At 47.3% G+C, this 14487-nt stretch overlaps 1 protein-coding gene across 1 annotated transcript in view; it reads left to right on the top strand.

Moving 5' to 3' along the window:
• The first annotated feature begins 7152 nt into the window (after positions 1-7152).
• The window catches only part of NUAK1 (NUAK family kinase 1), a 74451-nt gene continuing 67116 nt past the window's right edge, over positions 7153-14487 (top strand). The window contains 2 exon segments of the mRNA XM_017895336.1: positions 7153-7198; positions 7201-7409. Of these exon segments, the coding sequence (XP_017750825.1) occupies positions 7153-7198; positions 7201-7409 (255 nt within the window).

The raw sequence follows: 14487 nt of genomic DNA, 5'->3' as shown, positions 1-14487 counted from the left end.
TAAGTATGAAATGCATGATGAGTTTTGAAGATTGAGTGCAGAAAAGGTAAAATATTTTATCAGTGAGTTGTTTATATTAATTACATATTGAAATGATACTATTCCAAATATTTTATTATTACTATTTATTTTATAGTAATATAGTAATATATTTATTATTACTATTCCGAATATTATTAAAGTTAATTTCTCTTGCTTTTGACTGGTTTTTAACATGGCTGACAGAAAAGCTAAAATTACTTATGTGGCTTGCATTATATTTGTACTGGATAGTGCTGTTCTAGACCTTGCCATTCCGGAGCTTCCAGGCAACTGCAGGAAGCTGGGCACACAATTGAGTAATTGTAATACCATGTGGTAAGTGCTATAATAGACCCAGGAACCGAGTGCTCTGGGGACAGAGAACTGAGCCTTCAGTTCTGCCCAGCCCAGGATCAGGGGAGAGGTGACGTCCTCAGTCAGGTCTCTGAGATGGTAGAAGTTTGTCATCTGGAGGCCAGGAAATGAGGTGTCCCAGGAATTGGGTATAGTATGTGCAAAGGCCAAGAGACATGAAACCCTGAGAATCACGAAGGGAAAGGAATGTGTGTATTATTCAGCGAGAGAAAGGACCCCAACCTGCCCAGAACCCTATTTAACCTCAGTAAAACCCTAAGCCTCTTCCATTGTAGCCAATTAGAGTTTTTCTCTCACCTGACCCCAGCACGTTCCTGCACATGACATTTTTACTCTTGCGACTTTCTGGCAGCCACTCTTTCCAGGGTGGCACGGTGTTGTTTCTGCTCTGGAGTCCTGCCAGTGCCTTATCTGTTGACACGGATTTATCACCGTTCAGTTTCTTTTTTTGATAACAGAAACTTCCAGCGAATCCCTGCTGTTTTATTCCCCAGGAACAAGCTATCTTATTTTTCAGTACAGGGTTTAGAACAGAGAAAACAAGGCAAATGGGACTGCTGCCAGCTGTCCACGTGCTCCATCCCATTCACAAGTGCAGGAGGAAGGGAAGAAGGAATGTGCAAGGAACGAAGCCTGACATCTCCAAAAGGAATCAAGAATGTCAGTGTGGGGGAGTGTCATCGGTCATCTCCTGCTCCATCGGTTACCCACTGAGGTGGCTCCCCAAACTGACACTCTTCCCAACAGGCTCAACGGGCCCTCTCAACCATCAAATGCATGAGATAAACTAAAACTAAAATTCCATCTGGGCTATTTCTGTTGACCCTTGTAAATATCCACTGATTCTATTTATACTTCTGTTTCCTGATATCACCCATCAACCCCCATGGAAAGGCCTTCTCTTATATCCTTTTACACACAGAATGGAATATCAGTGGGCAAGTTGCAAAAAAACAAAACAAAACAAAACAAACAAACAAATAGCCTACATTTATTGGGTGTTACTACTCGTATCTTGCTGATCTTGTGCTTTCTTTAATTTTTTTTAAATTAACTCATCTAATCCTTAACAACAAAAAAACCCTTATGAGACAGGTATTACTAATGCCCCCATCTTAAAGCTGAGAAAACTGAGAAACAAAGAGGAAGTTGACCAAGATAACACAGCTAGAAAGTGGGAGAGTCAGCATTTGTACTCGGGTTGTTCTGATTCTGGAGTCTCTGCCCTTAGTCATCATTCTTATTGTTTCTCTAGTCATTTAGCAGGGGGAAGAAACATAGCTTTCTGTTGGATTTGTAAGCTTTAGTTTTATTGTAGTTATCTAGTCCACATTCAAGTAGCCTGGCTTCTCCCAAGAAGTTTGATGGCTGGAAGTCAGCTGAATGCTATCAACTGTACTTAATACTCGTAGACTGCAAGCCACATGAAGATGAGATCAGACCACATTCTCAGACCCAGGTGCCTGGCATGTACGGGAAAATACTGTGGAATGAATAAATTTGTTTCTTCCTGTTTTATGACTTTGAATACTCCTCTTTTTTAATCTGTGACACAAGCAATGCAGGAAAAATAAAAGAAAAACTCAAGGCCCTAAATAATCTGCTATCTCCTTGAATAAACAGAGAGAAAATAAAAAAGGCATTTTGGATTCCAACTATTCAGGTACTTGTTACAATCTTCCATTTTGCTTTTTCTGTGTAAATACAGATTTGGTGTAAACTGTATGTAGTAGTTAGGGTAGTACTAGCTGTCATAACATATAAACCCTCAAATTGCAGGGGCTGAACACAATCAGTTAAGTTTATTATTCACTGATGCACCAGTCCAATGTTCTGGTCAGAGAGTGACTTTGTTTCTCAAAGTGAAACAGGGGCCCAGGTTTCTTTTATCTTGTGGCTTCACCATTCACTTAGGGCCTCCAAGTCCTCTGCTTCCAGCTAGGCAATGTGGAGAAGGCACACCCACTTTTTAAACACCCTGGATTGGAAGAAAAAACATCACTTTTGCTTCTGTTCCATTAGAGAGACCTAGTCTCACGGTCGCACTTGGATGTATGGAGACTGGGCAATGTGTCCCTGGCTGAGCAGCCGTCTGTCAGCTCTATGGATGAAGCAGCATGAATTTTTGGTTGCAATTATCTTCCTTCCTCTACAGTGAAGACTAAGTGCTTATTTAGCTTGCTATTTAATGTAAACTGTCCACCAGACCACGTTTTAAGTTAGAAACGTCACAGTCTTAGGTAACTTTTCAAAACTTTATCTAGCAAAGTGGAAGAACAGTTATCAACCAAAGCACAGGCATTAATTGTGCAGTTACTATTTGATCACAGGCAAATTAGCCTCTTTGAGACTCAGATTTCCCAGTAGCGAAATGGGCAACATAACAGCCACCTTGCAGATGATTAGCAGAGCGATATGCATATGGAGGGGTCCTAGCAGGCAGGAGGTAGCAAATAAACAATGACTGCTATTACGATGTTTTCTGAACAAACGTTTCTTTTTTATCTTTTTCTTTTTAATTGACACATCATGGTATATATTTACAGGGCACAGTGTGATATTTTGATACATGCATACGACATGTAATGATCAAATCAGGGTGATTCGCATAGCAAACGTATTTCATTTTGTTGTGCTGGGAACATTCAAAATCTGCTCTTCTATCTATCTGAATATATATAACAAATTATTAATTTATACAATATAATATTCTACTGTATGTTTTTGAAATACAATATAAATTATTAATTTATTGTATCCTCCCATCCTCCCAATTATTATAGTCACCCTGCAGTGCTATCAAACATGAGCACTTATTTGTCTTATCTAGCTGTAATTTCGTACTTGTTAACCAACCTCTGGCTATCCCCATCCCCTCCCCCAACCTCTAGTAACCACAGTTCTACTCTCTATTTCAATGAGATTAACTTTTTCAGCATCCACATATGAGTGAGAACATGTGGTATCTGTCTTGCTGGGCCTGGCTTATTTCTCTCAACACAATGTCCTCCAAGCTCATCTATGCTGCCTGAATGACAGGATTCCTGAACAACGATTTCTTGAGAAAGCGAACATACCTTCTTTCTTTTAAATTGCTTTGAAAATAGAAAGTGCAGTGAAGGACCAGTAATGAGCCTTATGTAAATAAAAGATGTAGGAGAGTGTGGATGTCACACTTTCAAATGCCACTGTTACTACATCTGTCCTGTATCCAGAACAAAACCAGAAATCAGAGTCTAACCAAGCAGTATGATTAAACTGCTTAAAATTGTCCCAGGCCAGGTGTGGTGGCTCATGCCTGCAATCTCAGCACTTTGGGAGGCCTAGGCGGGTGGGTCACCTGTGGTCAGGAGTTTGAGACCAGCCTGACCGACATGGTGAAACCTCGTCTCTACTAAAAATACAAAAAAATTAGCTGGGCGTCGGGGCACATTCCTGTAATTCCAGCTACTTGGGAGGCTGAGGCAGGGGAATCGCTTCAACCAGGGAGGCGGAGGTTGCAGTGAGCCAAGATCGTGCCATTGCACTCCAGCCTGGGTGACAAGAGTGAAATTCCATCTCCAAAAAAAAAAAAAAAAAAGCCTCCCAATTCTAGTAGGATCCATGGAAGATGAAAAGCATCATATTAATATCCACAATTTACTGAGTATATATATTCCAGCCCTTAATCTTCCTACTAACCCTGTGGGATGTATTATTGGTGTAACTGCTAATACCACATACATTGTTGCCATCACCACTTTGCTGATTAGAGAACTGAGGCATAGAGGGGGAAAGCAATTATCCAAGCCTGGGCATGACTGTGTGCTATGCATTGTACTGGGTGTTTTTCATCCTTCCCATTTAAGGAGATGGAGCATGGCATATATGGAAGGAGAAGAGGGGGAGCTTCGGAACTGTACAGGTAGGGTTTAAATCCTAGTGCTGCCATTTACAAACTGCGTAACCTCTGGGAAATTACTTAACCATTCTGATACGGTTTCTTCAATTAAAAATAGGGATTGTAAACAGCTACTTTACAGAGGAGGGTTCACTGTCATAAAACAGTACCAGCCTATGGTAGAGCAGATGCTGTTGATTCAATAGATACTGATGAAGTCCCACATATCTGGGAGTAACACTATCAGACAGAATAAGCCAGGTTATGCTGCTTTAACAAATCCCACTGGCTTAACATAAATAAAGTTTAACATTTGCTGACGCTACTTTTCCAAAGCAGATTGGCTGGGATTTTCTGCCATCTTTACACAGAGACTCAGCTGGCTTGGGGAGGCTCCAACTTTGTACCACCATGATTGTCAAGACAGGAAAAAGAAGACATGGGGATTTGGTCACTGGCTCCTAAAGGTTCCACATGAAAGCAACACAATCACTTCTGCTCTCATTCCATTGGCCTAAGCAAGTCCTATGGTCACATCTAACTTCAAGAGGATGGGGTAGTGGATTTCTACCACATCCCAGGGGAGGGGAAGAAGTAGAAAACATTTTAAAATACTACTGTAGACACAATGTGTTTATCTCTACAATAGATCTGCTAATCCGTATCTTCAGAGGAAACCCAAGCTCTGAGAGGTTAAGTCATTCGACCAAGGTCACACAGCCAATCCTCTGCGAAAATAGGACTCAACACATGCCACTCACCCTGACTGTTGGATCTATAGGGACAACGTCCACAAACTTTGTATAGAAGCAGAACAGTTTCAGGATGGGGGGCAGGGAGGCCCTGCAGAATAGGAATTGAATAGGCATGATGGTGGACAGAATAGGAATTGAATAGGCATGATGCACCTTTGTGTTTGTGTTCTGTGACTGATCCTGGGAAAGGGAAGAAGGGGCAGGGGAGTTTGTGTCAAACATCAGTAGAAGAAAAGTTTGGACAGGTAAGAATATCACGCGTCAGAGTACAGCAAGAGACACATGTGTGGAGGATGATGGCAGTGTTTCAGGCCATTACTCTGGCAGCAGTGAGGAGGCTCCTGGGGAGGGCGGGCTGTTGCAGGAGTTGGGGTAAGGTGACCAGGGGTAGACAGGAATGAAGGCGGCGGGAATTCAGAGGAAGGGCTGGACCTGAGAGCTGCAGAGGAGGCTCCAGTGAGGTCCACTGGTGGAGAAGAACCGCCATGCGATTTGCAGAACACCAGACATTCTTCAGCCTTCACTCTTCCCACTCCAGTCTGGTATATTGCACCATTTGTTTAAAAAAAAAAAAATTCCCCAAGACCTCTTTTCTCTAGCTTTCTTCCTTATTTTTCATGGTCTCTTCTTAAAAGGGGACAGTCACACCGCGGCGGGAGGCCCTTCCTGCCGGACCCTTACCGTGCGGGGTACCGTTCCTGTCACCATCGCAAGGATCTGGCTGGCCCTTACAGTGAAAGGAAATCTTCCAAGGCCTAAGGAGGCAAGAGGCCTTCAAATCGCCTCCTGCTCAGCAAAGGAGTTGCTCAGCAGGCCGGGGTTCCTGGTCCACCCCAGGTCCCTGGTTTGCCCACCTCCGATGGCGGCCTCCGTTGGCAGGGTGGGCGCCTCTGGGGAGCCAGCTCCGTCCCGGCGCCTTTAGAACCCCATCTCTTCCACGTCCCCGGCCTTCCTCCTCTTCCAGGCTGCTGTCCCCTCCGGGGTCCAGATGGTGTCGGAGGGCCGGCGGTTCGACGGCGGGCCCGGGGTTCAGCCTCCCGGCCTCCCTCGTCCCCGACTCTCCTTTCTTCGGAGAGGACGCGGGGGCCGGGGCCAAAGCGCCGCTCTTGGGATTCTCCTGGACTCGGAGGTGCCCCAGGCGGGCGCAGCTCTGCCCCGCGGGGTGCCAGCCTCGGCGGGCAAGGTCCGTGAGTCACCGCCTGTAACCCAACACCAGGCCTCCCTGCCCCTCCCCCAGCTCTGGCCGCCAGGCCGCGGCGACACCTACAAGAAAATGAAGGGACGCCCGGGCCCGCGGCGCCCCTGGCCGGATGGCGAGCAGGTCCCGGCGGCCCCCGACTCGCGGCGCTCTAGCTTCCCTGGTTCCGGGGCTCGGTCAGCCGCAACCGCCGCCCCGGCGCGAGCAGGAATCCAGGCCGAGCGGCCAGAGCCGGAGCCCGAGGCGGCGGAGGGCCCGCGATAGCTGCGACTGGCGAGCCCGAGAGCGCTCGGGGAGGGGGCGCCCGGCTTGGAATTTCCCGGTCCCCTCCGGCCCAGCGAGGACAAAGCCCCCCTGGCCGCCGCCGCCGCCGCCGTGGCCTACGCCGCGCCGCACAAAGGGCGAGTCGCGACACGCTCCCATCCCCCTCCCAGCTCACCGCGGCCCCGGCCCTGGGTGGCTGCAGAGAGGTGGGGGAAGCCCTAGCTGCACCGCCCCTCGCTCACCCTCCCCGGGGCAGCGCGAGCGCCGTCCCCGCCCCCGCCCCGTCTGCGCGTCCTCCAGGGGAGGGGTTGGGGGGCGCGGCGCCCCACATAACACTCCCCCTCCTGCGCTCCGAGCCACCCTCTCCCCTCCTTCCTGCAAACACCACCGCCTCCCCTGCCACCGCCACCACCTCGCCCGAAGCTCCACAGTTCGCCGCGGCCGGGGGGCGGTGCGCGGACCGTGCGCGCCGCGGGCGCCAGATGTGCAGTCCCCGCTGCCGCCAGTGACCGAGCCGCAGCCCGGGCGGGATCGTGCCGCCTCCCTGATGCTGCGGGGGCGACCTTGAGCGTTCCGCGTCTTCCCTTAGTGGGGACCACGACACCCCAGCGCTGTGCCCGGTGTTGCCCTCTGCAGCCCGGCTCCTCCCGCGCTTGGACATGGAAGGGGCCGCCGCGCCCGTGGCGGGGGACCGCCCCGACTTGGGGCTGGGGCGCCGGGCTCTCCTGGAGAGGCGGTGGCGGGGGCGACTGCAGCCCCCGCGGCGGCGGCCGCCCCGGAGCCCAGGAAGCCTCACGGGGTGAAGCGGCATCACCACAAGCACAACTTGAAGCACCGCTACGAGCTGCAGGAGACCCTGGGCAAAGGCACCTACGGCAAAGTCAAGAGGGCCACCGAGAGGTTTTCGGGCCGAGTGGTGAGTGGGTCAATCCTGGAGGGTGCGGGGGAAGCTGGCTGGACGCGCCTGGGGACCGGTGGCGTGCGAGGCGGGAATCTGTGCGCCCTAGGGCTCTCTTGACAGAGAGGGGGCTCATTGGGAAGCCCCGAGACAGACTCCTCACTCTTTCCCCAGCACCCCGTGACTCAGGCGTGTCTCTGTCCTGAAACACTTGTTACATCCTGTCTGCACATATTTTATTTTATTTTTTGGTTTGTTTTAAAAAATTTAATCCCAGCAGCAAAGGAATGTTTTAGATTTGCAAACACTTTGCAGCGTTGGGACGGCCGGGGTCTCCCTCGCAGGCACACATTCAGACCATGCTCTGAAATGCCTTATTTCCACAACTCTCCAAATAACCACATTCCCAGCTAGGAACTAGCCCCTCAAGTCCCGTGTTTTGTGGGTGTCCCTACCCCCTTGCACCCATTTGCCCGCAGCCCCTTGCTCTGCATCCTCCCACTCAGACTCTGCATTGCCCTGATGATGCTGTGGCTGCAAGGGAGGGCGACTTCTGCCTGTTTTTGAGACAAGGTTAGGGAGCAAAAATAAAGACTACTGCAAGTCTGAGGATTCTAACAGTTTGTATCGTGGCTTTGGGAGGAGTGAAATGTCCAGGGCATGGGTAGCTACACAGATAGCTGTGCATAGTTGCAGCAGGCTCAATTGCGTTTCAGCTCCTGGTTGCAGGGCTACCGAACTGCTGAAGGGGTCTGGCCCCGCTGCTCTTGTGACAGCTGACACCCTGCCAGGGTCCTGGCACCATTTGCACAGCTCCAAGAAGTGCTTTGAGTGCCTTGGGGTCTGTCTGCCTTGTCCCAGCCTTGGTTTGTTGTTATTTTCACTTCTGCAGAACAGGCCCTTGAAATCCACACTGCTTGTGGCTAGAGAGTTGGGTTCAAAGTGACTGACTGTTGCAGAAATATTTTGTGTGGTGTGTGGCAGAAAATTAACATGGTTCTTTGATTTGAAACAGATCAGATGTATTTTAATCGATTTAGGGCCAAAGTCAGAAACTAATTATGGGACTCCTTGTGTACACTTTTGGGGGTGTTTTGAGGGCTCAGGGTTGCTTATAAACAACAAATGACTGCAGGAAAAAAGGAAAATGAGCTGTCAAATAGCAGCTAATATTGACATGTTTCTTTTGCATTTGGGCAGAGACAGTTCTGTGAAAAAAATGGGGGTGCCAGTCAGCAAAGTTCAGTCCCCAAATTCTCAAATATCTAGATACCTGGATAATGCCCTCCCAACCCATTTCTCAGATTCGATGTTTGAGTCTATATAACTTCATCCCATAACGTTATTTTTAAAAAATCTGTTATCAATTAATTGGAAATTTGAGATGTACATTTCTTTTTAAAGCTGGCTCTGTAATAAATTCTACAGCAAGCAAGTAGTTGAGAATTCACTCTGGGCAGGTGCCATTTTTGTAGGATGAAATTGTTAAAGGGGAGGGTTGTAGGGGTGGCCTCTGATGAAGGCATTTTCAGGTTTGTGGAAGAAGAGGCTGGGACATGTGCACTTCATTCATGCTTTTCTTCTGAGGTGATATTCCCCAGGCTGGATGTTGAATAAGCAAAAACTAAGCTTAGATCCCTGCTCATGTTGTCTTAATAGCTGCTGAAGAAATCGCACTGGGAAGGTGGGAAGCAGAATAATGAAAAACAGACGCAGTTCAAGTTGCAGGTTGAGAATGTGAGACTACGAGGGGTTGTTGAAGTGGTAAGAGTGTGCCTGGGGTCTGTGAAGGGACCCCAAAGTCTAAATGCTGGGGCACTGCCTCAGACCCTTCTAAAGAACGAACCCTTGTCTTAGGCAGGGCAGACGCCTTTCTGAGCGTCATTGGGACTTCCTCTTAGGCGTTCTTCGAACTGCCTGATCCACAGACTAGGTTAGAGTGAAAGGGATTTGCATCAGTAGGCAGGAGTCTGCCTTTCTCTTTTGGGGGATGTCTTTCTCTATGTTTGCGGAAACTGAACATTCCGTCAAGATTTAGTCAAGAGGCCACGAGGGGGCGCCCTGAGAACGAGAGAGGCTTCTTTACCAGCCACAAGTCTGAAGTCCCGCTGTGTTATTGTTCAGCCCTAGTTCAGTTTCCCATTGTGCTATTAATTTCAGCTAAATCTCTAGTTTTACCCCAAAATTATGTAAAGATTTTAAATCTGGCAGCAGACCCATGCCCAGAAACTGGCAGTCTCTAAAATGCTTCATTTATTCACGGGGCTGCTTTCTCCTTGATAGCTAAGCTTATAGAATGTTAGCCAGATCCCTGGGTGAAAACCTTGCATAAAACAGATGGGAAAACTGAGGTTTGGGGAAGGGAAGTCCTCCTTGGTCCCCTGTCCTCCCCTGCTGAGCACACTGCTCACGGATGGTGTTAAGAACTTAAGTGAGAAACAGGAATTGTCAAGTGGAAAATTTCCTGTGACTGGCTGAACAGAAAATAACAACAAACACACAAAAAAGTGGTCAACGAGTTGTTCTTGCCCATACAGTGCCTGGTGACTCAGAACCTGTTAAGAGCAGCAAGAAATTTTCATCTAAAATATGAACTTGGAGTTTTCTTCTGGTACCAATGATGTGCTAAACATTCACAACTTGCTTTGAAGGTGCAGTTGAGGAGAACTGAAAGGGCGCTATCTTAATTTAGCCTTTTGATCTTTGGGTAGAATTCTGAAGTGATGCTTTATTTTCTTTTGCACCAATGCCTTTTACAGCGTCTCTCAAGAGGAGCAGTGGTTCTAACATATTTTACTAATGTGAGTGGCCCAAGACAGGTGCCGGGTACGGGGCTCTATGAAATGCTGTGAAATCAACATCCCTGTTGAAACCAGGGGCTCTTCTCAGAGAGGAGAGAAGTTTCAAAAAAATGAGGATGTGATGGTTTTTAATTGCATACCTGGAAGGACCTTCCGAATAAAACACAACACAACACAGCATCATTTTCTATGTGCCGCGAAAGGCAGTTCTGAAGAAAAGTGCAGAATGAGATGCTTGGAGTCAGCTGGTGCGACCCTGTGCACCGTGCAGGCATCCTCCTGCAGTCTTGCGGCCTCTGCTAAAGCATGTCCGTGAGACCAGGACTCAGAGTGGCTTGTTCCAGAGATGAACAAGCTCAAAAATGAGGCACTCTTGCAGAAAGGCTAAGAGCCCTGGCTTACATTCAAATCCTTGATCTATCCCCTACTAGCTTTGTGTCTTTTGGCAAGCTATGCGACTTTTTGAAACCTCAGCTTCTTCATCGGTAAAACGAGCTACTAAGAGTACCAACTTCATGGACTTGTGAGAACTGAATACAGTGATCTATATAAAACCTCAAAAGGGGACATTAATCGATTTAGTTCCTCCTTTGAGCAGATTTTTTTTTTCTCATCTCGTTTTAGGCTTTCATTAGATTTTAAGACCATGAGAGAGACACAATGCATTGTATCATGCAGAGAGAGATAGAAGAAATAATCAACTTTTCAGAGTAATAAAATAAATACCAAATTAATTAGGGAGGTGTGTCCATAGGAAGGTGAGATAATTAGCCAGATTCAGATAGGATCTGAATGCATTTCTCAAGTCTTGAATTTGGGCCTTGTTTATTGCACAACTTTTGTTTTGATACAGTTTTGGGCAGGCCTGTCGGGTGAGCCTCTGTGTCATAATTCAGCATGCATTTTCTTTGAGCTAAGCTCCCTGGACCTGCAGGCCACACAAAGCACTGCAAAAAAAAGAAAGAAAGAAAAAAAAAAAAACCAAAACCACACAATTTTATGTCCTGTGATCACCTCTATGTCAAGGGGCCAAGTTCAACTTCCTCCCTGTCCCAGGTTGTCTCTAGTGAGCAGTAGGTGGTGTGGTGTGAGCTGGAGGCAGGGTCCCTGGCAGGGAGTCTGGGATGGGAGTGGCAGGACTGGTGGTCAGTGTGTGCCCCTCCCCCACAGTCTGCCCTGCTGCCCCTGGCCACTAGAGCATTAGCTTGGGTGATGGGGCATCCTCACCTAGCAAGCCAAGTGTTTTGACCAAAGATGAGTGTTTTAAGCACTGGCCCAAAGCTATTCATAGCCTCCTTCTGGAAAACTGCAAATCAGGGAGGTAAATTAGCAAGCTGGCCTGCCAAGCCAGAGTGTGTGTTGACGTCACATGCATGGTGGCAGAAGTGCCATGTTGTAGCTAAGGCCCAAATCCAGTTTTAGAATGTAAGGGACCATGGCAAACATGTGGTTCAAACTTCTCATCTTCGAGGCGGGACCAATAAGGAGCGGAAGTGTTAAGTGACTTTGTCGAGGTTGCACAGCTGTTGAATGACTGAGCTTGATCTTAGAAACCTGATTCTTGGTTTGGTATTTTTCTATCACTCATTTAATAAATCTTTACTGGAGAAAGATATGGGCCTCACTCTTAAAGAACTTATAATCTAGTAGCAAAGATGAAATGTACTTAAACATTGAACTAATTCTGTTCAGTTCAACGAAGATTTATTACCATCTGCCATATGCTACTCACCATGTTAAACACTGAGACATAGAAATGAGTAAGACCCAGGGAGCTTCCAGCCTGGTGAAAAAGAAGGCGGAAGTAGTTACTAGGCATGAGTAACTCTTCCATAGAGGATTCGATTGTTTCAGGTGATTTTCAAGCTGGATGACAGCTCACTGAAGCTTAGCTCATCAAACTGAGTTTGATCCTGGACAGAATCATATTTCTGCTGCTACCATGATTTACTACCAGTTGATATTTTGAGAGCTTGTGGTACCTCGCACTGCGCTAAGTGCTTTAGGGACATTTTCCCTCACTTAACCTTCACAGCCACCCTGTGAGGTGTAAAGTAGTGAGACCCATTTTACAGATGGGGAAAATGACACATAGGGAGGTGAGGTAACTTGTCAAGGGTCAGACAGCTGGATGGTGTCTGACCAGTTTCCAAACGAGTTTGTTTGGAAACCCATTGCTGCTAGAGGAATTGAGAACCTTCCTTAATGTTGCACAGCTGGTGACCTCTGGATTTGGGTGTGGTTCTTTGCTAATGATGCCAGAAGAGCAGCCATGGGGTGATCCCCCACCCTTCCGGAAGGGGATCTAGAGGAGGGGCCAGGGCATACTGTGGGATTAGAAAGTGTTCTTCGGCTAATGGGAGGACAAGTGCTATTGAAAATAACCGTTGATTTGGGTTTCAGATGATTGAAATGCGAGGCTTTCCAAGGCATTCATTCACTTGTGTTTGGGGGAAGGTGAATATTCCAGGTGATTTGGAATGCAAGGTTTGTGCTGGGACACAATGGGAGGGCAAGATTGGTAAGGTAGGATGGGGGTAATGATAATAATTGATGCTAATGCAAATAATAGCAACTAATACTTCTTGAGTGCTTATAACATGCTAGGTGCATGTTAACTGATTTAATCCTCATAACAATTCTGCTATCATCCCATTTTCCAGATGAAGAACCTGAAGTCCCAGAGAGGTTAACTAGCTTGCTCAAGGTCACAGGCAGCAGCAGAGCCAGGCCTGGACCCAGGCAATGTGAATGCAGAGACCTTGACCTTAACTCCCCCTCTAGAGGTGTCTGAGCTGGGTTCTGATCACAGTGGGCCTTGAGCCCATCAGTTTGGTGTGCTGGCTTGGAGCAGGGAGTTTTTGCAAGAGTTGAGTTGGGAAGATAAGAATCAGAGCCAAGTTAGGGAGATGAGATTTGCCTGCTTCTGGTGAGCCGTCTGTTTTTTGGTCTGTTTGTTGGACCTCGAGGAGTTTGTTTTAATGAATCGGGTCAGGGAGCTCTTCACCTGGACACACACAGAGTTCTTTGTTTCCCAAGCAGCCTCAGACCCTGGAGTCCCTAGGGGGCTTTGAGGGGTAAGCTGGTTCACTTCCCTGCCTGCAGACAAAAATGCCCCCACACCATGCTAGTATGTGTTGATCTTGCTTCCTCCTGGGAAGCAGCAGGAGATAAGGGTTTGAGTCAAGGTATCTTGTGTGTCACTGTGTCCCGTGTGTCTTGAATCCATCCTGCATAGCTACTTGTCAATGCCTCGCATGGTGCCAAGCACATAGTAGGTCCTCAACAGAGGCTTGTAGGATGGAATTGAAGTGAATACATTGAGCGAGAGAATATCTTGGGAGGCGTAGAAGTTGTACGTTATCTTTCCAGACCTCAAGGAACTTCAGATTTGTAGGTAAGGAAAGACAATGGTTGGAAATGAATGGCAGGTTACAGAGCAAAGTCTGAAAAGACAGGCAGACCCTTCTCTGCACGAATTCCCCTTCTGTTACGTTTGCACATGCATTTGTTAGGGAGAGACGTATATCCAGGGTTTGTCAGGTTTCTGGCTGTGGCTTCCTGTCCTCAGTGGCTCCAGAGTCAGACAGCAGAAGTCTCATTTGTCTTTCCCACATGAAAGTCCTGGAGCATCTGTAAGTTATGATTTGTGAAGTATCTGCTTTAAAGCAGAATGCATTTATCATCATACTGGCCCAGACGACATTGTAGAGTACAGGAATGAGAGGATCCCAGGCCTCAGAGTAGGAGGGGCCGGGCCAGATGACCCACCGTGAATGGAGTCTGGCTGAATTGATAAAATTCCCTGGAAACAGCCCAGGAGCAGCCAGATGTTGGCTTTACAGTGAAACTCTTCGGTAAACTTTTAACTGCATGTGAAAACCAGGGCTGGGCAGTTCCACTTCTAGGTTTACCCAGGAGAAATGCAAACATATGTCCACACAGAAACTTATACACAAATGTCCACAGAGCATTATTATTAATAAAAGCCCCGAAGTGGAAGGAACTGATGAATGGATAAATAAAATGTGGCACATCCATTTCATTTGTGGAATATTATTTATGATCTATTCCATAATTTTATTTATGGAATATTTTTGGACTGTTATTCAGCAGTAAAAAGAAATGAAGTACTTAATACATGCGACAGTGTGGATGAGCCTTGAAAACATTATGCTCAGTGAAAGAAGCCAGACACAAAAGGCCACAGATTCCATTTGTATGTAATGTCCACAAGAGACAGATCGGTAGAGACAGAGTGTAGATGAGTGGGCCTGGGGGTGGGGCTGGGAGTA

The sequence above is a fragment of the Rhinopithecus bieti genome, unplaced genomic scaffold, assembly GCF_001698545.2.
Source record: "Rhinopithecus bieti isolate Rb0 unplaced genomic scaffold, ASM169854v2 scaffold_24306, whole genome shotgun sequence".
NCBI lineage: Eukaryota > Metazoa > Chordata > Mammalia > Primates > Cercopithecidae > Rhinopithecus > Rhinopithecus bieti.
The sequence above is the reverse complement of the archived record's forward strand: the minus strand, read 5'-3'. Positions and strand labels throughout refer to the sequence as shown.